General features: G+C 50.2%; 1 protein-coding gene across 1 annotated transcript in view; it reads left to right on the top strand.

Annotated features, from left to right (window-relative positions):
- The first annotated feature begins 7262 nt into the window (after positions 1 to 7262).
- Positions 7263 to 25905, top strand: part of ANK1 (ankyrin 1) — a 216451-nt gene continuing 197808 nt past the window's right edge. The window contains exon 1 of the mRNA XM_039235584.1: positions 7263 to 7388. Coding sequence (XP_039091515.1) covers positions 7263 to 7388 — 126 coding nt within the window. The remainder of the gene's footprint in view (positions 7389 to 25905) is intronic.

Here is a 25905-nt window from a genome sequence, read left to right as displayed (position 1 = left end):
ACTGTCAGGCGGGAGCTAGTTGCAGCCAAGGCTGAGACCATGGAGGGAGAAGTGATAAACAGTAAAAGGGCCAGACTGTAAGTATTTAGTAATGAGCCCTGAAAAGAACATTCAGGAGACAGGCAAATGAGGAACAGGGTCCCAGAAACGATGGAAGTATGCAACTAGATCAAATGCTCCAGGGAGTTAAATTCAAGATGGGCATGAGACGATGGGTTCTGCAATGTGGGGGCAGAATTCAGGGTGAGGAGTGAGCGGGGTGGAGGGGAAGCACTGGTGTCTCCTCCTGGCATCCTGGCTGTGGAGGGAAGAGGGAATGTCATTATGTAGTCATGGTTTATGGAGCGTCCACGGGCCGAGTAGAAGGAGCTGGCGGAGAGACACGGAATGGCGACTTGGGAGGGAAGGGGTAATTCAAGGCCACATTTTCTGAAGAGGTGAGAGAGGATGAGATCCACAGGAAAAGCATTGTCAAGAGGGTTGGTGTAGACAGGTGTGAATGATGAGGATGGACAGTCAGCCTGGTTACCTCCATTTCCTCTGCGCTGTGGCCTCTGTTGAGACTGACAAAGGACAGAGGAAGGGGCCATGTTTGAGGCATAGTAAAGCAGACAGGAGAATAGCAGATGGGGTTACCGAAGGAGTCTGAGGGCCCAATTCAGGCTGAGTGCATCAAGAAATTTTATTCCAGCATTTTCCAAGAATCCAAATGTAAAATATCTTCCTATTTTTCTGTTTTCTCTGAACACCTTGGCTTATAGGCTCTTTAATCTCTTCAAATTCCACCCTTGAAAATGCAACGATTAAAACAATATGTTGCCTTTATTTGTAAATTTTGCACAGGAAACGGGAGTTCTTGAGCTCAAGATTCACCTTTGCTATGAACTCCTGACATTATTTTGGACAAGTGTTATAGGGAAGAAGTGAAAGCTCTCCTCAAATATTTGAAGGGATATCACAAAGAAGAAAGGTTTAAATAGTTTCTGCATCTTGACAGAAGGCAGAGCAGAAGCTAATGTGTACCCGCCCTGGGGACATGGTTTGGAGTCGAGAAGCAGCCCTTTGGGGCAGGCTGCCCCACGGAGTGATTTGGTCTGGGAAAGTGAGAGTAGCCAGAGGAATCCAATTCTCCCATTGGCTGGGCAATGGAAAGGCCATTCCTTCAGATCATGAGATTCTCTTATCTTCTATTTGCCTCCCTGTTCCACCTTCAACATCCATGCCTCATGGATGACCTTTTCTGGCTCAACCTTGAGTTGAACGCCGACCATGGCACTGTGCTGGGTGGCCGGGACCCACAGGTGAATGGGACAGCCTCCATCCTCAGAGGGCTCAGGCGCTGGTAGACACTTACTGGCTCCTTCTTTCCTGAAGGGAATTATGGGTGCAGAGACAGGATAGGAGGGGCTTTCAAGGCCCAACCTCAACCTCGGATGTGAGCTCTAGCATTGTAGTAAAAGCAGAGACTCTAAAGATTGGCTTTTTGGTTCAATCCTACATCTTGAAGAAGTTATTTTTTTTTCTCGAAGCCTCAGTTTCCTCATCTGTAAAATGGTGGTAACGATGATGGCATCTAACTCCTAAAGTTGTTATTAGGGTTAAATATGCTCAGAAGAATGTCTGAAACATTCACTGTGTTTTAGCTATTTATATTATTTAGTGCAGGAGGCAGCTTTTATCTTGGGAAACTTTGTTAATTATTAATAATGTTTCTTTTAAGAACACAAATCAGTCTAGTTGCATAAACACATAATAACAGAATGGGGTTGAGGGAGTAAGTTGGAACTCTTAGGGAAGAAAGCAAAATTATAAAAATGGATCCCTCTCCTTTTACTTAACAGCTGAGAGGATAATAATCGTCACCAGGGAGAGAGAAAGAAGAGGAGCTTCTAGAGATGGTTTCCTGTGCTAGGGTTTCTGTGCTTCCCACTGCCGCCTCTGAGCCCCACAGATGCCCAGCTGTCCCACGGCTACTTTCCCATACATCTGAGTGAGCAGCGGTCCTCAGTGTGAGTGCATGCGCAACGCTGGGGTGTGAGAAGAAAAGGCAAGAAGGGCCTGAGGAGGGGTCACAGCTCTGCACTCAGCAGATGTGTCAGTGACCACGAAGGGGCAGTCTCTGGACGCTGCCCAGACCATTCTGTTTCTACAACATCAGGAATAGGTTGGCTCTCCCGCTGCCTGCCTGGGGAAATTATCGCACGCGTCTAAGTCAAGTAATCGCTATTACTTCTGCACCGCAGGAGAACCCGCTGAGTCACTGGCAAAACCAGTCACCCAATGGTTTTCCTAAGGTCACACTTGGAGTGAGACATCTTGGGTCTGAATTCTGACTCCGCCCCATTAGATATGAGACCTGGGGGGAGGAGGAGTCAGGTAAACACACTCAGCTTCATCTTCCTCCTGTAGGAAGTAGGGGGTGACAAGGCTTTTGTTATAAGAAATAAATGTTATGTAAATGACTAGCAGTGCCTAGGGCCTAGCAACCTGTCCATAAATGGTGATCATTACTATTGTCTATGACAGGAGGAGCATCTAGAAGTCCACAGATGCTGAACATTGTCTATCCTCTGACCAGGAGGAAGGAAGGCCCTCCAGATGCTCAGATGTTCTCTCCCATGTCATCTGCTGAAGGAGTGGCTGTGGCCCCCTAACGCCTCTGTCCTTGTCCAGATCAGCCTGTGGGAGCAAAGGCCTTCAAACAGCAAAATACCACTTCCTCCTTCTCTGCCTTCAATCTCCTAATATATAATAGGATCCAAGGGGACTACCTTACAGGTGAACCCTGACACAGACAGGACTTTCCTCTTTCCCTCTACTGGGGTTTTGGAAATTCAGGGCCAGAGCTGCCATCATTAGGGGTGATTTGGGCCAGGGGCTCTGTACTCACCCCTCACTGTTCATTAATGATAAGATTTCCCCTTTGTATCTCAGACTTTTTTTTTTTAATCTTCAAAAGTTTCCCATGAGGATTTTGATACATAAGAGAAATCAGGATCCTGGAGCTGAAAGGTAGCTTGGACACCAACTGGTCCAATCGGTGCATTCCTTGCTTTAAGAAACTAAAGCTCACACAAAAAAAATAAAAGTAAAAATACCATATGATCTAGTAATTTCACTACTGGTTATTTACCCAAAGAAAAGGAAAACACTAATTTGGAAAGATATATGCACTCCCATGTTTATTGCATCATTGTTTATAATAGCCAAGATACGGTAGCAGCCCAAGTGCCCAACCATAGATGAATGGACAAAGAAGACATGGGGGCGCCTGGGTGGCTCAGTTGGTTAAACGTCCAACTTCGGCTCAGGTCATGATCTCACGGTTCATGAGTTCGAGCCCCACATCGGGCTCTGTGCCTACAGCTCTGAGCCTGGAGCCTGCTTCGGATTCTGTATTTTTCTCTCTCTCTCTCTGCCCCTCCCCTGCTTGCTCTCTGTCTCCCTTTCAGAAATAAACATGAAAAAATAAAAAAAAGAAGATGTGGTATATATCTACAAGGGAATATCAGCCATAAAGAAGAATGAGATCTTGTCACTTGAAACAACATGGATAGACCTAGAAGGTGTTATGCTAAGTGAAATAAGTTAGGCAGAGAAAGACAAATACCATGTGATTTCACTTCTACGTGGAATCCATAAATGAAAACAAATGAATAAACCAACAGAAACAGACTCATAAATGCAGAGAACAAACTGGTGGCTGTGGGGCAAGGGGAGATGGGCAAAATGGATGAAGGGGAGTGGGAGACACAGGCTTTCAGATATGGAAGGAATAACCACCAAGGCTGAAAAGCACAGCGTAGAGGACAGCCAGTGGTATTATAACGTGCTGTATGGTGATACAGAGCATAACCTATAGAGCTGCTGAATCACTATGTTGTGCATTAATGTTGTATGTCAACTATACCTCAATTTAAAAAAAGGAAACTGAAGCTCGATACAGCATTTTAGGTTTTACTGAATCATTTCACATTCACTCTCTCCCTGGTTCCTCTTGAGGATTCTTTAAGGGAGGTATTACCAGTATCCTTGTTTATAGATAAGGACATTGCGGAATTTAGTACAACATAATGGTAAGAGTAAGTGCTCCGGAGCCAGATGGGCAGGGTCAAATTCTGGCTCCGTTACTGACTAGCTATGTGACCTTGAGGAAGTTACGTAACTTCCTTGTGCCCCATTTCCCCCATCTGTGAAGTGGGGACAGTACCTGGTGCAATGGCAATGCCGAATACATGTCAGCCAGTCTTACTGTTATTCCCTAAGCCAGTACACAGTAGACTTGCTGGTTCTTCCACATGTGTTTACTGATCCCCTACTATATGTCAGGCGCCATGAAAGGTACTGAAGATACAAAGTGAGCCAAACCAGACATTATCCCTTCCCTTATGGAGTTTAAAGTCTAGTGAGGGAGACATGCATCAATCAGAATGATCACATTAATGCAAAATTGTACTGACAGCAGGTACTGTGAAGGAGGCACAGATGGTGTTATAATGAGATGGTAGAGATCATCTGGGGCTCCAGAAGGACCTCCTTGACGAAGTGAAGACCACCTTGATGTGGATGAGTGAGTTGGAATTAGCCAGACTGGGGGCTGGTTGAGAGGACAGTTAGAATGGGGCAGAACAGCTTGGGGGGTGGGGGGGGCATAGAGAAGACGAAGTGGAGGGATGGCACTGACACGTTGAGCTGGAGCACAGAACCAGGGCACACGTGGGATAAGACCAGCCGGTGGTAGGAAGAGCTGATCATTTGGGGCCTCGTGGGCCATATAGAAGATTGTGATCTTTGTCCTAGAAGCCAGAAAGAAGGATGGTAAGCTGAGAAGTGACAATGATCCGATCTGTGTTTTGAAAAGATTAGTATGACTGCAGTGTGGGGGATGGATTCCCCTGTGGCAAGAAGGGGTGCAGGCATGACAGGTAGGAGGCCTCGGGTCACAGGGACATGGGTCTGCACTCAGAGGAGAGGTCTGCGCCAGAGATAAAATGTGTCCCTCCTTGGCAGGCTGATTACAGCCATGGTCATGGGGCGGGTGAGGGGGAGACAGTCTAGAGCTGTGCAGTCCAATACAGTAACCACGAATCACATGCACCTCTTAAGCCACTACACCGTGCCTGGTCTGAATTGAGATGTGCTGTAAATACAAAATACACACTGAATTTTGAAGTTATAAAATACTGTGAAATACCTCATTAATAATTTTCTATCGGTTGCATGTTGAAAGGATAGTATTTTAGATCCATTGAATAAAATAAAATAAATCATTACAATTAATTTTATCAGTTTCTTTCAACCTTTTATTTTAATGTGGCTACTTGAGAATGACATAGGGGACTGAGATTTGTGGTTCCCTGTAAGCTTCAGTTGGACAATGCTGAGTCAGAAGAGAAGAGGGTCCAGAACCCAGCCCCCAGCAAAGAGGAAGGTCAGCCAGCCCCTTAATTATTGACTGCATCTAGGTGGGTGGAGAGGGTTGCAGGGGGATTGCGGGGAGCGGTTATGGAAATGGAGGGGGAGTGGGGAGGCCTAAGGAGGTAAGGCTCCAGTAATCGGAAAAAGCATGGAGTCTGGAGAGCAGGTGGGTAATTCAACCACTCCCTAAGTTTGTACGGCACGGGGTGGCGCAGCACAGAGAGAGCCCTTTGAGAGACATTTTGCCGTAGTACAGACGAGATTCCTACTTACCAGCCTCTGCTCTGTGCTTGGTTAAATGTCTGCATCAAGCTCAGCCCTGGGCCGAAGGAAGCAGACTATTCCATAATAACTTGACTACTTCTTAAATATTACTTTCCACAATTCCGCCTTTACCCTTGCGTGGGCAAAGAGCTCCGCCCCACCTGATGGGGAAGGAGGCGGCACCAGACCGACCCGGCAGTACTTCGGAAGTTGGGGTCTTAGTTTTCGCGCCCGTCACTCCACTGGGCGGTAGGTGAGCCCAAGGCCCCTCCCCCTCCCGCAGTCTGGGTTTGCGGCTGCGTGACCTAAACAGCTAGGTGTGTGGTTCTTTACAGCTGAACACGGGGAAAGGCAGCGTTGCCGAGTGAGGGTGTGTGTGTGTGTGTGTGTGTGTGTGTGTGTGTGAGTGTTGAGAATGGGGGCGGGGCGGTGCCTGGTGCAAAAACCTAGTTCCACTCCTGTCAAAAGGAAACTCAAGGGGAAACTGCTCACTTCATCTTGGACACGTTTTCTAGCTATAATTGGTGAATATGCAAACGAGAGGCCCACAAGGTCTGAAAGGGGCAAATCACTCTAAGTGAGGGACAGGGGGAAACGGGGTCTTATCCGGGGAGCCTTGGCACCGCGCGCGCCCTTAGGTGGGTGCCCTCGGCGGGACGGCAGCGAAAGCTTAGCGCTGGCGCGTCCCGGCCCCGCCGTGGCCACCGCCCGGGGGCGCCCCGAGGCCCGGCCCCCGCCCCGCCCCCGCCCCACCCCCACCCCTGCCGTGCGGTCGGGGCCTCCGCGCCCCAGGGTGCTGTCTCTTCCGCCGCCGCTTCCAGGCGCGCTGGTCTGCGGGGTCTCCTCGGAGCGGGGCCCGCCGCAGCCTCCCTTCGTCCCCGGGCGCGGCGTGGCGGCCCGCAGTAGGGGTCCCCGGCGGCGCCCCAGTAGGTCGGGGTAGAGCGGCCGGCTTTGTTCCCTGAGACCCGACGGCACGGGGGCCCGTGCGTCTGGCGGCCGCGGCGGCGGCGCTGCAGTGGTGGGAGCCCGGCCGGCCCGCCCGCCCGTAGCCGGGCGCTCGCAATGCACCACCGCCGCCGCCGAGCGCGCCGAGCCTCGTCGGGCCGGCCGGGCCCCCCGACCGCGAGCGGCCCCCGCGCCCTCCTGCGTTAACTGCTGGAGTCCGCCTCCTCCCCGGCCCGCTCGCCGCTCGCCGCAGTACGAGCCGCCTCCCCGCCCCCGCCCCCCGCGCCGCCGCCGCCGCCGCCGCAGGAGAGGGAGGGAGGGAGGGAGGGAGGGAGGGAGGGAGGCGGCGGGGCCGAGCCCAGAGCCCGTCCCGGGCGCTGGCGAGCGAGCTCCGGCCGCGGCGGGAGGCGCCATCCGGGGGCCGCCGGGCAGCCGCGGCGCGCCGCGCTCTCCGAACGTCTCGCAGCCGCCTCCCCCGCCGACCCGGCCTCATCCTTCCCGCGGTGGGGAAAGAAGCTCCCCCCTCGGCGCAGGAGAGACTCATTTTTTTTTTTTCCTCCTCGGGAGGGTGTCGCCACCTGGATTGCCAAGTGTGAGGGGTCCGGGAGGCGGGGACCGGAGCACGGCGACCCGCCATGGCTCAAGCGGCTAAACAGCTGAAGAAAATCAAAGACATCGAGGCTCAGGCCCTCCAGGAGCAGAAGGAGAAGGAGGAATCCAACAGGAAGCGGAGGAACCGCTCCCGTGACCGAAAGAAGAAGGTAAGAGGGGGGCGGCGGCGGCCGCCCAGCGGCAGAGGCGCCCTGGAGGTGGCCGCTGGGGGAAGGGGCTCGGCGGACCTAGGACCGTGGTTGGGGCCCGGGGCCCGGGCGCCGGCGGAGTTGATGCCGCTCGAGAGTGCAGGACGCGGGGTGGGAGAGGAGGAGGCGAGAGGCTTCGGTGCGGCGGGGCAGAGGACAGGGCAAGAGGCTGGAAGGGCAGAGCGGGCGGCCAGGAGGCTGAGGGCGCGCGGAAGCCCGCCCGCCCGCCCGCCGGTCGCGGAGACCTTTCAGCACCTTGGACAGATGCCGGCAGGCCCGCCGCGCTCCGGGAGGAACTTTTGCAGCCTCCCGGCGGCCGGCGAGGGTGATGGGCTGCCTGCTCCGCTCTGTCTCGCCGCCTCTCCTGGCTTTGCAAGGAAGCTGGTGTGGGTAAATGCGGCTCTGGGCTCTGGAGGCTGCCCTGCCCGGCGCCTCCCCCGGTGACCCGCACTCCGACCGGGAGAGCTTTGTTCCCAGGTCTCTGAACGAGGGGACTCTGGTCCTTTTTCGACCCTTCTCCAGCCTGGGAAGCGCCTTTCCTAACCCTCTAGGGCCGGCGGCTGAAGGCATGCCCCCGGGGCATTTGGCAACATCTTGTGTTCGGGTCACACAAGATGAGCGACTGATGGCCAGGAGGGGAAGTTCCTTTGGAAGCCAGACACTGGTGCTGTCCAGCTTGGCCCAAGGGCCTGGTCAGAGAACAGGTCTGCCTTTTGTCGAGGAGTGCCACACAAGATATCTCCAAGACCCAGACCCCACAGGGCAACTGTTGGTGTGTTGAGCGCTTCTCTTCTGGGTCTGGGGTCTCCCTGCCCCTGACTCAAAGCACCTTTAGAAATACCTTTGGTGAGGAACACCTCTTAGTCTGAAACACCTTTGATTGTGAAGGGAGGGTGCATTTAACTGGGCAGAGGCCTGAGAGGTGTTTTAGAGCCCCCATGGAGGAGGCCCAGAGTACACGGATGCAGTCCTGGGAACTGGAGATAGGGCTGAATTCCAGCATCAGGAGAACTGTTTTCACCCGAAGAAGTCGATGTGGGTCACAGCCTGCAAGCCTCCTCACCAAGGAATGGGGCCCCCAGGGTTCCAGGGCAGAAGCATTGGTCTTGATTGAGAAGGAAACATTTTTTTTTTTCTTTCTTTCTGAAATTGTCTTATCCTGAGAAAGAAGTTTGGAGCCTTGGTTGACAGCAGAGTGTGGAGAACAGACTGCTTGTGGGTCACATTCCACTTACCAGTTGGTCAGCAAGACAAACACGCAGCCTTTTCCTAGAGATGAGACGCAGGGGCAGAGATGTTCTTGCTTGTCACCGAAGTAACCATCCCACTCTAGGCGTCCCTGCACCCCTTCAAGAGCCGGCCCCTCCTCCCTCAAGGGATTTCCATCGTGTGTGTAAATAGTAGTTTCCCAAAAGCACCACCCCTTTAGCAGGACCAAAAAAGAGGCCTTCCCCAAACCTGTGGTGAATCAGAGTTTGGGTTGGTGCCACTTGGAGAATCTCAAGTCCTTCTGCTAGGGTCTGAAATACCAGAGCCCATCCTGTGAGTCAGGCAGGGGGAAGTCTGGTTATATCTGACAGTGTTCACCCACTTTCTTGGCATGAATGTAAACTTCTTGTTAGGAAAGCGTGCTCTCTATTTCCATTCCTGCCTATCGCTTTAGGAGCCAAGCCGATCCTCTCCCAAACTGCTCACTCAGTGTTTTTATCTCACTTCTTCTTCTGGAGCTTCTTCCTTGATGCTCCTGATCCCTTAACTAATTTTTTTTTTTTGAGCAGTAGTCAAAAAAGAACTCTCCCTTCTTCTCTTCTTTGGTTTCTTTCCATCCTGTGAAGCTCCCGTCAATGTAAGTCTGAATCCCGACTGTGTACAATACACACTCATAAAAATGGCAAGATCAATATTCTTTTTACTTCTTTAGTCATCTTTACATTCTTATAAACTTTATGTCCATTTTGAGTGTTAGACGAAAGCATATTTCCCTCCTCCTGAGTTGTGTTGTTTTACTAGCTGGTTGTAGCATACTGCGTCAGCGAGCATTCAGAAATCTTCCATACAGATATTCATTACTGCATGCAGTACCCTGGATGCTACGATTGATATGATATTAAGGAAATCTTAAGTCAAAGTGATAGCGATGACATACACCCTGAGACCTGGTCATGTGGGTGAGGGCATGGTATAGGGTGAGGTGAGGGGTGCTTCATTTGTATTTCATAATGATTGTGAGTTCTCTTAGCTATTGTCATGGTCTTGAGAGCCATCTCAGAGAATAGAGTTAAAATTTATAGCAAAATACAAAATCACAAGAAGGTGGAAGGCCCTCGAGGGAAGGGTGGGGGAGGCAGGGCAATGCAGAAAAAGATATTTAGAGAAGACAGAGGAAACTCATGAAAGGGCTGGGAAGCAGATGGCTAGGGTTGAAGGTTCATATAAGGTGAAGTCTCACTTAGGCCCGATTTTTACAGATGAGGTGATGCTTTAAAGGAGGGCTTCTTAAAACCAAACAGCTGAAGACTTTACAGTTGGTCACCACAGGCTGTGGGGCTTCTGCGGAACCCTCCTTATAATCAGCACCAAGAAAGAACTTCATAAATGCAAATGAACATTTTATTCCCGTGAACCGGTAATTCCTATGAAGGTATAGTTGAGCCAGGGGCATTCTGAATTTACTAAAAGGAAAGGTGTTTGTCCCATGGGTAACCTACTTAGCAGGGACTGACTGAGCAGCACCGCATCCCTCCCCGTTTGTAGAAATAATTGTGGTTGTAACTTCAACAGTGGTTGCAGTTTTTACAGTTGATGATATTGTGTGGGAAGGCGCTTGCTGAGGGGTGCTGTGCTAATGGTGGATGGAGGCTGATGTTGTGACGCACTGACTGACACAGATAGAAACCACCTCGACACAGGGAATTGAGCTAAAACTCTGGAGCTCTAAAAATGCCTGCATTCTTCTGGGGCTTCATTCAGTTTTCTGTTTGTGTAGCACGCATCCTTGTCAGATGCTGGCTGTTGGAGCTGCAGCTTTAAAAAAAAAAACAAACACCCAGAATTTATGACATTTACTGATAAGTTCCCCTGCTTCTGAAGGTTGGGATGGAAATAAATAAATCGCAAAGCATGTGTAAAGCAGGCATTTGCATCAAGAATGAAAGGTTTCTAAGGCTGAGGACGCCTTGGGCACATGAATGTGTGTGCTTTTTATGCTTACCCAGAGCTTGAGGTTAGGGGAGGAGGGCAGAGAGGTTGGAGAGGAAGTGAGGCCCAGGATGGGTGAGGAGGAAGAGGGTCAGAATTAAATAAAGGAGGAGGGGATGAAGGGGGGAGGGAGACGGATGCAAAGAGGGGGTCTGGCGTCTCAGCCCTACTTTAAGGGGTTACACTGATCCTGCCTGAATACCCACAAATTCCCTGCCATAGTGTTTATTGAGGTCTCTCCTTGTTCCTAGTCTGTTCTCCTCCTTCATCCTCTGATTTTGCTGAGGCAAAAGATCACGCCTATTCCTAGCTGTGTGCCCAGTACCTGATGCACACGGGCACACGGTAAACATGTATGGGATGACCGGTTGAACAAGCAGACTAATGTATTTGTCTCTGCTTGCCTCCGTGTTGTCCTGGTCGTAGGTATGTGTGCAGGTGAACAGTACACTCTTTGACTGTCTTTTGGGGGCATTTGAAGAAAGCCTGCTATTTCTTTTTTTTCTAATCATTTGCAAAGCCATAGAGATTCATAGGCAGGCAGTGGAACGAGCTAATTTTTGGTGCAGTGAATTCTACCACTGAGCATGGGGTGAGTTCCTTACAGGGTCTCTGCTGCACTAAATGTCAAGTGGTTTTAGCCATTTGGAACAACCGTGTTTGCACAGGGCCTCGAGGAGCCAAGAAGAAGGGGGCAGAGAAGAAACTAAGCGAGCAGAGGAGTGGAAAGGGGCCTTCCCCGCTTTGCTGTGCAGCTGTGCCTGTCCGTCCTTCCAGACGATGCAGGGCTCCCCGAAGAGCGCTTGGCCTTCCCTCGCACAGCGGGACGAGGCCTCGCTCCTGGACTGCAGAGGTGTCTTTGTTTGGTCCCGCGATCGGACTTGCAGGGGACACTTGGGGTGGCCTGCGTGAGTCTGGCGTGGTCATGGGCAGGAGGGTGAGGAGAGAAGGGTGGGGTAGAGGTGAGCAAGAGTGGGATGAAGGGAGGGAAGGGGAGCAGGAAGGTCTTGTGGGCCCACGTCTCCTAATGGTCAGAGGCTCGAATGTAAATTTTGTTGTTATCTGCAGATGACTTGATAAAGTCAAGCTGTGATAGAGTGGACAGGATCAAAAGAGACTGGTGTTCATCGCACATCTTTAGCCCCAGGTCCTGTGGCCACACCCTATCACTAGCATATGTTGCAGTATGAATTGATATTTGTTTATAAAGTCTCTGTTTGGCTTTTGAATAGCATGATGTTGGTGCATTGCACATTAATTATTAAACGTGTTAAAACATTGGTTGGGAGGTTTGAAAATACACCACAGCTTTGGTTACTCTGCTTTGGCATCTCTTCTGATTTTAGTACCTCAGGACCCTCAAAAAAATGGAAGTAGCCTTGCCCCTCTAAAGCTCTGGGAGGTGCTGGCAGTGCCCGATGGCGTGGGAACTTTCCCAGCCTGCTGTACGTTCATCTCTAGCCCAGTGCTTCCCTCCTGCTGCAGGGGCAGTGGCGGTGGGAGCTGTTCTCAGGGTGGTCCTGTCACCCCTCAGCCGTGTGCTAAACCAGGAGAGCAGGGTCTTGTGAGCACAGACACTACCTCCTCAGTTATGTCCAGCACTATATAATTTGCACATCTTTTTTTTTTTTTTTTACAAATAGTTTATTGTCAAATTAGTTTCCACATAACACTCAGTGCTCATCCCCACAAGTGCCCTCCTCCATGCCCATCCCCCCTCCCCCCCACATCCATCAGTCCTCAGTTTTTGTCAGCATTCAAGAGTCTCTCATGGTTTGCCTCTCTCCCTTTCCCCCACCATTTCCGCCCTTCTTCTCCCCCTTGTTCCTCCGTCAAGTTCCTCCTAATCCTCCTATACGTGCAAACATATGATATTTGTCCTTCTCTGCCTGACTTATTTCGCTCAGCATAACACCCTCAAGGTCCATCCATGTTGCTACACATGGCCAGATTTCATTGTTTCTCATTGCCATGTAGTATTCCATGGTATAGATAAACCACATCTTCTTGATCCATTCATCTGTTGATGGACACTTAGGCTCTTTCCATGTTTTAGCTATTGTGGAGAGTGCTGCTATGAACATTGGGGTCCATGTGCTCCTATGCCTCAGCATTTCTGTATCCCTTGGGTAAATTCCTAGCAGTGCTATTGCTGGGTCCTAGGGGAGTTCTATTGTTAGTTTCCTGAGGAACCTCCACACTGTTTTCCAGAGGGGCTGCACCAGTTTACATTCCCACCAACAGTGGAGGAGGGTGCCCGTTTCTCCACATCCTCACCAGCATCTAGAGTTCTCTGATTTTCTCATTTTAGCCACTCTGACTGGCGTGAAGTGGTATCTCAGTGTGGTTTTGATTTGTATTTCCCTGATGAGGAGGGATGCTGAGCATCGTTTCATGTGTCAATATGACTTTTTCTTAAACTCAGCCCAAGGCTTCTTTCTTTTCCTTCCAATAAAAATGAATAAGTGTTAGCGAATGGTTACTATGTGCCAGGCACTTTTCATGTATGTTAGCTCATGCCCAGGCACTGCCTCTGCAAAGTCTTTGTTCAGGTAGATATTTCATCCATTTCTTCCTCCTTCCATGTCAAAGCCCATGACTCCTTTCTTCAAGAAACCCTTCCTGAATGCCCCTCCCCACCTCACCCCTGTTAGTCTTTCTCTACCTTCAGTGGGCCTTTGTTCTGGCGTGTGTGCGTGTGTGTGCATGCGTTTGTGCACGCATGTGTATGGCATGCATTCTTGTTTTATCCTTTCTACTAAACTGTAAGCTCCTTGAAGCCAAAGCCTGAGTTTTTGGACATAACCATCCAATAAATATTTATGACTTGAATTGATTCCCAAGCTACAATGAACTGGTCTAGGTACTTTTTCTTGGTCTTTCTATTTGATTTTGGAAGAGTTGGCCCTGTAGAATTGGAACTAAGTAAGTCTATTTTTTCCCTGAATTATTCTGACTAAAGCAAAGTCATCGATGTTTGGTTTTTGAAAAAGGCAAATAAGCTTTGCTTGGCTCCATATCTCCATTTCCGGTTCTCGAAAACAGCTCAAAAGCCTCCCTCTGACAGAGTGCTAGGCTAGGAGTCAGATGCCTGGATTGCAGTTTCTGCTACATGTACATGAATAAGCCTCCGAATTTCTCTGTGTCTCAGTTTGCTCATCTGTAAAATAGGGAGGAGAATCATGTGAGTGAGCTTTGTGAACTCCCGTACTATTTTAAAGGTTATAGTTAATGACGTAATGGTTATTTATTAAATTATTCTTTCTAATGCATCCAATGCCAAAGCTGGCCTGGCCTTCCAGTGGCGGTGTGAATTTGGTGTGTGTTTGGGAAGGCCAGCACATCATTATTCCAGTGCTGGTAAGTGAGAAAAGGGTGCTTTAAATCATATCTTCACTTCGTTTTCAGGGAAGGAATGAATTTCCCATTCTGACAAGATTTATTATTGCAGACGTAGTTATCTCCATGGGTCCAGTCCCAAACTTTGATGTGGGCTTTATTAAAGTCCCGCATGGCAATGGTAGCTGTATATCAAAAGGGGAACATAAAAGTGGTTCCTAAGTTTTCTGGGAATACCATCACTGTTAGGGCCAGGGCTGAGAAATCTGGGGTGTGGAATATCACAGATAATGGGACATACGGTGTTATGGGCAGAGCAGACTCCTCCGGAGGGACTCTGTGCATCTTAGGAGCATAACACATCCACCAAGAAAGGAGAGTTTGCATTATGGACACTCAAAGTGAAAGCAAAGAAGATTTAATGGCCAGCCTATTAAAAAAAACCAAACATTTTTTTTCCATTTGCTTCCAATGTGACTGGAGGCTTCCCTTCAAAGAACATTTCTCCGTGCCTTTGCTAAGGTGATAATACATTCTCTGTTTCTGTTTGTACATTTTTGTCCATTTCAGAGCATCATTGACACTGGTACTGCAAAACAAGCTGCTTTGTTTATCTGAGGAGGGGTCTGTACTTATTGAGAGCCTACAGGCATTATCTCACTGGAGTCTTGCAGAGCAGGGCTCAGACCCAGCCTGGCTCCAGAGCTTATTCACAGACCTCGGCACTAGGCTGCCTTTTTAGGTATTTGATGCCCCTCAGGATATTCAATTCAAGGCCTTGAGAGGCCCTGAGAGGGGAGACAGAGCTGGTGATATTTCCCCTGCCTTCACAGGGAGGACTTGCAAATTAGTGGGAAAGCTGCCCGAGGAGGAAGTTAGCCTGGCCGAATGGAGGCAGGTGATATGGGCTTAGGACGGAAGTGCTGGCATCCGGATTCCAGTTGGATCATGCGTGTCCAGAGGTTCCTCCATAGGTCTCAGGAGCAGCTCGCGTGGCGGTAAGGAGTCTGCCTAGGCACCTGGATTAAGACAACAGGCCAAATAAAAGAGTGGCTGAAAATCAAATCCTGGAGATTACCTGCTCTATTTCTGGCTCATCTGCCTCATAAAATGATTATTTCCCCTTTATTTTCTGTTTAGGAGATTTCTCTACCTATCATACCATCAACATCTCCATATCATGGTTTAATAATGTGTAGCTACAGAGTGCCAACATTTCTGCCATTATTGTCTATTTTTGCCTCCTGTCTGGGAATTTTGCTAGTTACATGGAGGAGTCCCTGGGCCTTTGGGGCCCTGAGTCTTCACATAAAGTGCTTGCCAGCAGCTGGACTTGGTGTTAGGGGTGTGAGGCATGGTGGGAACAGGAGGTGAGTATGGCCCGGGTCTTGCCTGGAGTTCCCCCATCCACCAATCGCCTGGATGCCCATGGTTTCATTTGCTGCCCTGAAGAAGTCAGGTGGGTTAAGTAAGGCCCAGGGAGCAGAGTGCAGTCAGGAAGAAGACAGACACAGGAGGCTAGAAGGCACTGAGTATCATTAAAGTAGCCTTGAGAGAGGTGGGGATGGTGCAAAAGGAAGCAATATAGGAAAAAGAAAGAAGGTCCTAACCTCAGTTCTGAGATTGTAGGGACAGCCCCCAAATACTCAGGGTGAGACCCACAGGAAAAGAGACGAGATCATGGGCCCAGTGGCCCCTCAACTTTGCTAGTATCAGAACTAGCTGGGGGAGAGGGCTTCTTACACGCAGACCTGCCCTGCCTCCACCCGCAGAGTCAGAGTCGGACACTGGATGTGGGCGGGGCCAGGCCCTAGTGTCCAGCAAGCCCCCCTCAGGTGAGGCTCGTGTGGTGCGAACCCGAGAGCCTTTGTTCTGGCAGAGCCACAGGCTTACCTCTCCACAGGACTGGCCACATGCTCAAGTCAGCCCTTTACTTGCCCACTTCCTTTGGGAATTAGATACAGAATAAAATAATAAGTCAGTACCAATCCTCTACTCCCCGCTTCTTTCCTTCATCTCCCAGTTTGATCTTCCCTTAGTCGTGTCACAATCTGTCAACTTGTTCCTGTAGCTCTGCTAGAACAAAGGGTCTCCTGTATGCTCTTGGCAAGCTTCACCCAGGCCACCCCCCCCCCCTCGCACTCACACCCGTCTTCAATTCCCCATAAGAAGGAGGCAAGCAGAGGGTTGGCTTTAGCACTGTGTCCAGTCTGATGGGAGAAGTAAGCCTGGCCAGGGCTGGGGGTGGCCTGGGGAGGGCCCTGGGAGGCTTTCAGGGGTAGAGGTTGAATCTTCAGTGGGGCAGGACATTCAGTTGAGACGATAGCATATGTGGAGGGTGAGCGAGACGGTCTGGAGGGGGAGGTGGTCTGGGAACTGTGGACCCAATAGCAGGAGTGAAGAGAGCAGGGTGAGGGAGCCCTGGAAGGGGCTGCAGAGAGAGCCGAGGCAGGAGCCCCACCATGTCCAAAGGGCAGAGGAGACCCTGAGGGGCTCCAGGCAGAAGTCTGAAAGGCTCCTGTGCCTTCACACAGAAACTCTTTGATAAGCTGGTAATAATAAGCTGATAAGGGATAATCGAACCGAAGGACAGGCTGGTTGGAGCCGGGGAGGCTCCTCGGGATGGAGAACATGTGGCAAACGAGCTATTTGAGTGGTGGAGAAAGCTGGTCTTTGTGAGTAATAGAGTGGGTGCGAATACGTAGTCAAGGATGATCTGTAGTGGTTTTCGCTTTGACATATGTTAACGTATTTGCATGTGTGAATATGTGTGTGTGGTTAAATGTCCACAAGACCTCATTTCTGACTTGCTGTTGGGGTAGTTAGTTGGTGATGTCTTTCACTGAGCTAGGAAAGAGGAGGGGAGCAGGTTAGGAAGAGAATTATGAGTCCTTTTGGGGGCCCATATTGCTTCCTGAGCTCTCGGTTGGTTGATTGAGGGAGAGTGCTCATAGAAAAGGTTCTTAAATATCGGGGAGTCTGTCAGGCTGGTGGTGGGAAAGAGAGGTGTCAGGTCCAGTCTGTGCTCTCCAGCAAGGCCCTGGAGTGTAGATCTTCTGAGTGGTTCCTTTAACTAGGGCACGTGCATGTGACAAAGCCTACTGGCCACGTGAAACTAAGAAATCTGACTGGGGGGTACTCATGGTGGGGGTAGGGGGTGGGTGGTGGGTGGGAAGGTAAGCCTCTAGGGTTGGGGTGGGCTATAGGGAGGCAGCACTAACTTACTTTTCTGCAAAGGACTTGAGCACTATCAGCCATATAGCAAAATGCTATGCCTTTACTAAAAAAATGATGCTTAAAGGAATTTGTTTTTAAGAATATGTTTCTAATAAAAAAGTGGGAATAGGTTTAAGATGTAATGTAATTAAAAATGCAATGTAATGTAATTAGAAGAAAAGACAGAGGATGCCCTGCTTGTCAGAAAGGGTAGCCAGCCTTCTCTGCCTCTGTGTCTGGAGAAGAAAGCTGGAATTTATAAGATGACGTCACACTCCCAATAAAGAATTCCAAGGTGATGTGGACTAGAGCCAAGTAGGTAACAGAATGTACTGGCTCAAAATGGAGCTGGAGTGTGGTCCCAAAAGTCTGGGCAGTTGGGTCTTGGCATGTGAAGCCATCCGTTGTAAACCAACTTGAAAATGTGTGTGTGTTGGGTCTAATCTTCCATTCTGCAGCCAGAGTGATCTTCCAAAAATGCAAATCAGATTTTGACACTCCCTCCTTTAAATCCTTCAGTGGCTTCCTAATTGCCCTTAGAATAAAGTCCAGGCTCATTACTCTTGGCTCCCTAGCCCCCCTCCCCCCTCCAATCAGGCCCATAACTGCCTTTTCCATTTCATCTCTTTTTTCTACATGCTGCACTCTGTTGGACTCTGAGCTTCTTCTAGGACTTTGAATATGTGTGCTCTCTCTGCCTTTAGATCTTGCTGTCTGTTGAGTCTTTTTTCTTTAAGTAAGTTCTACACCCAATGTGGGGCTTGAACTCCTGACCCCAATATCAAGAATCACATGCTCTGCCTACTGAGCCAGCCAGGCGCCCCTGTCTGCTGAGCGTTTTGCCTCACACACTAATGCCAGCTCCTCCGTTAGAATTCAGTGTGAGCATTGCCTCCCAAGTCCTAGATGAGGTTAGGCTACCCTGCCCAGTAACACTCCAGTATGCTCATGTGCAAGGTGACCAGATGATGAAAAGGCCGTCAGTGTGTGTCAGGAGGTCATCTTTGATGGTGATGTCGAAGCAGTGATGAAGACCTATGAGCTTTGGAATGAGATGGATTCAGAAGGTCGTGGGTTGGTGTTCTGGCTGAGACGTTGACTGGCTGGGTGACTTTGGGCAAGTTGCTCAATTACATTCCCTGAGTCTCAGTTTTGCCATGTATAAGGTGGAAAAAAGAATACATACCACAAAACCATGCAGGGTTGTTGGGAGGATTGAATGAGTTAATATATGTAAAGCACCCTGGGATGTAGAAAGGACTCTCCAAAGTTGGGGCCCACTTACCAAACCTCTCACCTTGTATATAACTTAAATATGGTAAGTTCCTTTCCAGACATGGCCGTCAGGGTTACATCCCAACATTGGTAGTACTCATCTAGTATTGCTGCCGATTTCTTAAATGAATTAGGAAAGACTGTGGAGAAATGTGAAACTGATCTAAAACTCCGGTTAAAGCGAAGAGTCAGAAACAGATCAAGTCAGAAAGGCTTCAAAGTCTGAAATGTCCGTAGAGTTGTGTTGAACTGATGGATGTGCTAGATCCTCCTGTGGTGTGGATACTTGGCAAATTCACCTGCATGCCATTTGAAAGAGCCACTTGGGTCACTGCCACTCTAGAAACCAGCACGCTACCCTGTTGGTCTTCGGTTCAGTGGTGCTGCTGGGCCGTGGGGTGCCTGCATGCTTGCAGGGCCAGCATGTGATGGATTCAGTCCCCAACTTTTCTCTGCTTCGGAACAGCTGGAAGGGACCCAGTCCCATCTACTGAGGTTGAGCAGTGTCTTTGACATGAAGATGCCATTGCAGGGCTCTTGAGCAGATGTGCTTCACTATCCGCTTTAGGTAGAACAAATCAAGGTCAAAGTGTGTCATCTAACATCATCTTCTTGCTTGTTACCTGCGCCTTAGCCTTTTGACCTTGGTGTTCTTGAGCAGACTTGCTTTTGAGGGACATCCAGGCTACGAGGCTTGTGGATGAGTCTTAGCACTTTAACCCCACATCAGTATCACCCTCGCACACGACAGGACTTAAAAAGGCAGTTGGAAAAAACGTTATGATTCTGTACTGAGGTAAAGCTATACCATCATTAGATTCTTTAGGGAGGACTTTTAAGGATCTCACCCATGAATCTGCCTTTCTCCACCCCTGCCTGCATCTCCACTGCTCTTGCCCATGGATCATTCCTACTATAACCTCCTCTAGTCTTGCCTTTCCAGTCTGGTCTTAACCTTAGAGCAAGTCATGTTTTTTACAAAGACTGTTTGCTAGCTGGCACTCCCCTTCACGAGGACCTTTTGATTACTTCCGATTGCTGTTAGGTTAAAGTCAAACTCTTTCCCGCAGCTCCTGAAGCCATTCTTGATCTGCCTGCCTCTGGGTCTTATCCCTCATCACCCCCACACTGCACTCTCAAGGCTCTGGGTGCCCCTGCCCCTTCACACACCCTTCCCTCCCTGGAGCTCAGCCTACTCCCTACTCTACCCCAAGGCCCAGCTTCTCTTCATGCAGGCAGCTCTCCTGAATCTGGGTTAGAGATGCTACAGAAGGGGTGCTAGCCCTGAAGGGAGGCTGCTGAGGTGGTGGCCAGGACCCCTTCCCACGCAGCCACTATATGTGGGTCCAGGGAGTTCCAGGCCTTTTAAAGCTATTGGAACTTTCAGCGAAGTCCTGGGACTACACGGGATTATGGACCCAGGCAGGAAATGAAAGTGAATCATTACCTTGCATTTCTCAATTAATGGAGCTTCTCCTTCCTCCCATACCAGCCCTCTGATTTGGGAGCATTAACTATGTGTGGCCGTGGATGTAAAGAAGAGACCCTGGAGTTAAGAGAGCTGAGTTCTACTTTTTTCACTTTCTTATGTAGCTTTGGATGCTACTTTGGGCCTCGGTTTCCCTTCCTCTAAAATAAGGGGAATGGGGCGCCCAGGTGGCTCAGCCAGTTGGGCGTCTGACTTCGGCTCAGGTCTTGATCTCATGGCTCCGCTTGTGAGTTCGAGCCCTGCATCAGGCTCTCTGCTGTCAGCACAGAGCCCGCTTCAGACCCTCTGTCCCCTGCTTCCCTCCGCCTTCCCTACTCACACATGCTCTATAAATAAATAAATAAATAAATAAATAAATAAATAAATAAATTTAAAATAAAGAGGATTGGTTTAGAGGTCTTCTAAGACTCCTTAGGAGGTATCTGTGATTTGGAGATTATGTGAGTTTATAAGACCACAGGGCAAAATGGCTCCTAGTTGCCTGTTGGCCTCCCCTGGCCCAAGGGGTCCTGGCAGAGAAATCTGGCTGGAGGAGGCTGTCTTGTGCTGTGGTCCCACTCTGATGGATACCAGACTGCAGGGCATAGGAATGTTAGCAAAATTGTGAAAGACTGCTCGGCAGATGGTTCTGGTTCTGCTGGTTGATACTCATCCCTCCAGTCTATTATTTCTGACACTGCTGTGGGCAGATCAAGGAGAGCAGGGTGTGCCGATAGTGTGAGAGCCACTTGGGCTGTTGGAAGGTCGCCATGTTCAAGGTTAACAGAGCTGGTCCTCTGGGTGTATGTGTTTGGAGAGCCTGTATAATCAGACTCCCCTGTGACTCTATGAACCTCCTGCTGAGGCCAGGAAGGTGCCTTCTTCTATGTTTGCAACAAAGAGTAACCTCTGAGAGAGCAGAGAGTACCTACGGCAGGTGAACAGAGAATTCAGGAGGCAGAGCGCCTTCTATTTTCAGTGCAAGGTGACTGGATCTGTCACGCACGGAGTTGCTTTCAAGGTCACGAGCAAAGTGAGCCTCCTCCTGCCATGGAGCTTGGAGGAGCCCAGAAGGCCTTGACTCCAGTGGAGGAGGGGGCTCCGGGAGCCCTCGCTGCCTGCATTTTCCTGGAAAGCAGACTCAGGCAAACCCACGGCCCAAAGAACAGGGAGTTCGCTGTTGGATACACAGTGTGGTTTGCCAGACAATCATGGCTTTTTAGAGGCTCCCTTTTAGGGATGAACTGCACATTTTTGGAAAATCCCAGCTTCATCACTGACTGAGTTTCCAAGGAGTCAGTATTCTCAGGAGGGGTCAGTGCTCCAGTTCGGTCCCTTTATCGATTTTAGGCTGCGCCCCAGTAGCTTTTTCCTCCTCTCTGGAATGCAGGGCTCCCTGGTTTTAATGGAAGCCCCCAGTACTGAAAACCTGTCACATTTTCTTCAGTGTCTGCTGGGTGGGGGGCAGGGACAGGCAGGAGAGAACTGTTTCAGGAAGGCGATGTCCAGTCCAGGCTGTTATTGAACTAGAACCTTTTGCAGTGGTCGCATCTTTTGGGAGCGGAGCCCCCTGAATATTCAGGCTTCTGAGAACTCTGGGAGCAGGCGAGCCAGTGCCTTGCGGACAGCGGCCCTTGTTACTCAGAACATCCAGCACGTTATGTCACTCGTGGAGAAGTAGATAGCAGGTCTCCCACTTCACAGAGGAGCACAGCGAGCTCAGGAAGATTGTGTGCATCTCACATTGCTAGTAGGCGCTGGAGCTGGGCCGGAAACGCTGGACATGTGTCTCCAAAGTCCTGGGTTTTTCTGATAAGCAGGTGGTAGCAGATGCGGAGGATTGTGGATCGAGTCGTCATTTTCTGTTTTGTTTTGTTTTGTTTTGGTTGGTTTGTTTGTTTGTTTGGTCTATCCGTTGCCCACCCAGCTACCAGTAGGAAAACAGTGAGGCCCAGGCCCCGCTGGCTGATGCTCCCTCTGCTGAAGGGGAGAAGGGAAGGCAAGGGACACCTCCGGCCGGCACGCTCCTTACCCTTTCTCTGAGTGGAAGCGGCCCTGCACGTAAAGGCAGTACAACAGGAACGTGCGGAGATTGGATGCACTTCTGCCCCGGGGGCCGAGGGGCTGAATGATTCAGGCCCCACTGGATGCTCCTGCGGGATGAAGCTGCAGGGAGCCACATTTGGGAGCAAAAGGCTGAGCCCTCTCTGGGCCTGGTGGAAGGACAGGTGCCCTGGATAGATGATCCCAAACCGGTCCTCGTCCCACTGGCCTAATTAGTGCTCTTTGGTGCCACGTGTGGCTCGGGTGTGTTCAGGGCCCGATGTGGCAGCAGCCACGGGCTGGTGTGGACGCACGGTTTGTTCCGTACGTCAAATGGCCTTCGAGGCACATTCACCAGAATATGACCGGCTCGTTCTACAGATGGGACCTGAGGCCCAGGTGTGTAGAGTGACCTCCCCAAGGTGCCTGGCTGAGCAGGGCCTGAGCCTGAGGCCTCGGAGTGCCATTTGGATGCACGGTCTCATTGCTCTTGAGTTACCAAGTCTGCCTGTTCCATCTGTCTATCTATCTATCTATCTATCTATCTATCTATCTATCTATCTATCATCTATCATCTATCTATCTATCTATCTATCATCTATCTATCTATCTATCATCTATCTAGTATTTATCATCTATTTATTTATTATCTGGCTATTATCTATCTATCTATCTATCTATCGATCTATCTATCTGCCTATCCATCCATCCATCCATCCATCCATCCATCCATCCATCCATCTATGAATCCTTTACCTTAGTTACTTACTGCTTCAATGCTTCTATCGGGAGGAAAGAGAGAATAAGTAAAGCTCCTATGCAGGTACACTGCACTCTTGATACTTGGCCTAAGCCTATCTTTTCACCTCCTTCTCTTCATCTCTTGTAAATACTGTGCGGGCCATCTCCTACGTGCTGCCACGGCCTCCCCAGGCCTTGTTCATACTGGCGATGCTGAGCACAAAGTCTGAAGCTCCTCTCCCCTCGGCTACAAAATGAGCTCCTATTCGCCTTCCAAACCCAGAAGAAATATCACCCCTTCCAGGAAGACCTCTGCTTCTACTGAGCAGAAATACACCCTATGTGTCCCGTTAGCACTGCTAATCTCAGTGTAACAGCCATCGGTGGCTGAGGTTAACTAACTGTTTTGTTTGTTAGAATCAGTGGTGGGCAAACTTTGACAGTAAAAGACCAGAGACGAAATATGTTTTGTTCTCCCTTGCACGTATTCATCTCTGTCACTGTGGCACGAAAGCAGCCACGGGACAAGCACACACGTGAAGGAGCAGTGGCTATATTCCAATAAACCTTGAGTTACGGATTCTGAAATCTGAATGTCATTTTACTTTCACGTGTCACAAAACGCTATTCTTTTTCTCTCTTCCACCATTTAAAAATGTCAAAATCATTCTCAGCTTGTGGGGCTGTACACAAAGTGGCAGCAGGCTGGGCCGCCCCTGGGCTAAATGCTTGTTTTCCTTGCGAGACTGTGCACCGAGTGGTAGCCTGGTCCTCTCTATCCCCGCAGAATCTGTTGGTTGAATGAATGAATCTGGTGACGTACAGGAGACACACGGGAGAACAATCCTTACCCTCTCCGACAATTCCTTGAGGGAGGGAGGCCAGTCAGCATCACGGTCCTATTTTACAGGCAGGACCACCGAGGCTGTGGGACCTGGTGCGGGGGTGGCCCTGGGAGAGCCCCAGGGCTTCTAACTGCTCCAGCAGGGGCATCACTGTGTCTTTGGCCCCGGTGGGGCGGGGAGGGGGGCGCCCTGGCTGCCGAGGGAGGCTCTGAGGAGGAGCTGGGCCAGCAGGATGCTCACCTGCCGGGAGCTGCCGGGTGCGACAGCAGCCAACCCGGGAGCGCAGCTTTCAGCTGTGAAAATAGAAACAATCTGGTGCCTGCTTGGGTAAGAGGCCGGCGTCAGAATGGTTTGGTTTCCTTCCTGCCTTTCTCTGGCATTGCGCTCCTGGATGAGAGGCAGCAGTGGCTGTTCTGGTGAGGGGGAATTGTTACACATGGCTAAAATTAGATGTTTTGTTTGAATTATGTTAATTTGACTTAATTGCTGGGGAATGTCAGTGTTCTTCGGAAAGCCAAGTGCTCTGCCTGTCTTGGTGAATGCTCCTTATGCTCGAGAAGCATCTCACTGTCCCCAGCGCCCCCACCTTCCGTAGCTTAAGGCAGACCCTGGTGTGGGGGGGCGCGATCCCCATTTTTCTGGACAAGGAGACTGAGGCTCTGGGTGGTGAGGTTCCATTCCCCAGGTCACCCCGGGTCACACACAGGTCTGATTTCTAGGTGGCTCCCATTCTACTAATGCTACCTCTTAATAACAACTTTGTGCGCCCCTCCCCGTTCCCCCGCCATAGTTTTGAGGCTGGCTACTTTCCGTGTAGGCAAGTAGTGCTGGGCATAGGGCTCAGCTCGTTTGAGGGCCTTATGCTGCTTTAAGGCTCTGCTGTGGCCATTTTGAAATTGTTCACTTTTTTAAAAAATTTTTTATTTATTTCTACGAGAGAGAGAGAGAGAGAGAGAGAGAGAGAGAGACAGCGTGAGCAGGGGAGGGTCAGAGAGAGAGGGAGATACGGACTCTGAAATAGGCTCCAGGCTCCGAGCTGGCAGTCAGCACAGAGCCCGACGCGGGGCTCGAACCCACGAACTGTGAGATCATGACCTAAGCGAAAGTCGGACGCTTAACCGACTAAGCCACCCAGGTGCCCCGAAATTGTTCACTTTTTAACACCTCACATTCACTTTGCACTGGGCTCCGCAAATTCTGTAGGCAGTCCTGGCCATAAGTTTGTCTTCAAGGGCTAGCACTTGTGTTTTTCTAGCTGATTAACCTTGGGTGTGATTTCATCTTCGCCATGGCAGCTGGGGTATCCAGAAGGGCTTTTTTTTTTTTTTTTTCACATTTATTTATTTTGAGAGAGAGAGGGCATGCACACGCATGTGTACAGGTGGGGAAGGGGCAGAGAGAAAGAGAGAGAGCGGGAGAGAGAGAGAATCACAAGCAGGCTCCATGCTATCAGCTCAGAGCGCGACCTGGGGCTCAATCTCAGGAACCGTGAGATCATGACTTGAGCCAAAATCAAGAGTTGGATGCTTAATGGACTGAGCCACCCAGGTGCCCATGGAGGTGCTTCTTTTTTATAAATAACTCCTCCCAAGCCTGTCTGCAGGTGGAATTCCGTGTGGCCTCTGTGGAGAAAGGCCAGCAGGTGAGCCTCCAACTCCCCTTCCTTCTCCCTTTGCCTCTGGGCTGCGCGGCAGGTGTGTGTGCGTGGGCGTGCGGGGCCGGGTCTCGCATCAGACGTGAGGTTCAAGTGGCAAGAAGTGCCCCTCCCCCTTCTGTGTCTGGAATACCAGGCTACCTGGAGAATCAGTCTTTGGGTAGCATTTTCCCAGCAAGATTCAGAATTCAGAGCCACCCCTACGCTTTGGGTCTAGGGCAGGCTCAATTGTTTATTAGTTTTTGTCACCGCTGCAGATGGCATTCGGGATTGTTTTACAGGTCTCATAATGGGTTTGAGGGGAGTGGGGGTCTGGTACTGTTGCTGGACCCCGCGTCTTCCAGAATGCTAGTTTATGTGCTTTTGGGGATTGTGTTCTCCGAGGAGTAATGAGAGCCGTGGGCCACTGATTACGCGCTGGCTGCAGGGCTGGGTGCCTGGGCTGTCCCGCCTCTGCCCTCGCCCGCACGTGCCTGTGGCAGGTGGCCTGGCTGCATTCTGTTCCTCAGACACACCTAACTTGTCTCACTCAGGGAGCTGGCGCTTCAAGTTAGCTCTGTCTTCACCGTTCTCCCCGGGGCTCGCTGGCTTCTTTTCATCTACCTCAGCTCACCCTTTACCCACATACCCCTGCATTCAGCTGCCCACCACCCACTCTGTCACATCATTCTGTTTGTCTTCACTATCTGGAACTATCCT

This window comes from Hyaena hyaena, unplaced genomic scaffold (assembly GCF_003009895.1).
Source record: "Hyaena hyaena isolate Hyena2069 unplaced genomic scaffold, ASM300989v1 scaffold_100, whole genome shotgun sequence".
Classification (NCBI taxonomy): Eukaryota; Metazoa; Chordata; class Mammalia; order Carnivora; family Hyaenidae; genus Hyaena; species Hyaena hyaena.
This window is presented reverse-complemented; position numbering and strand designations above follow the sequence as displayed.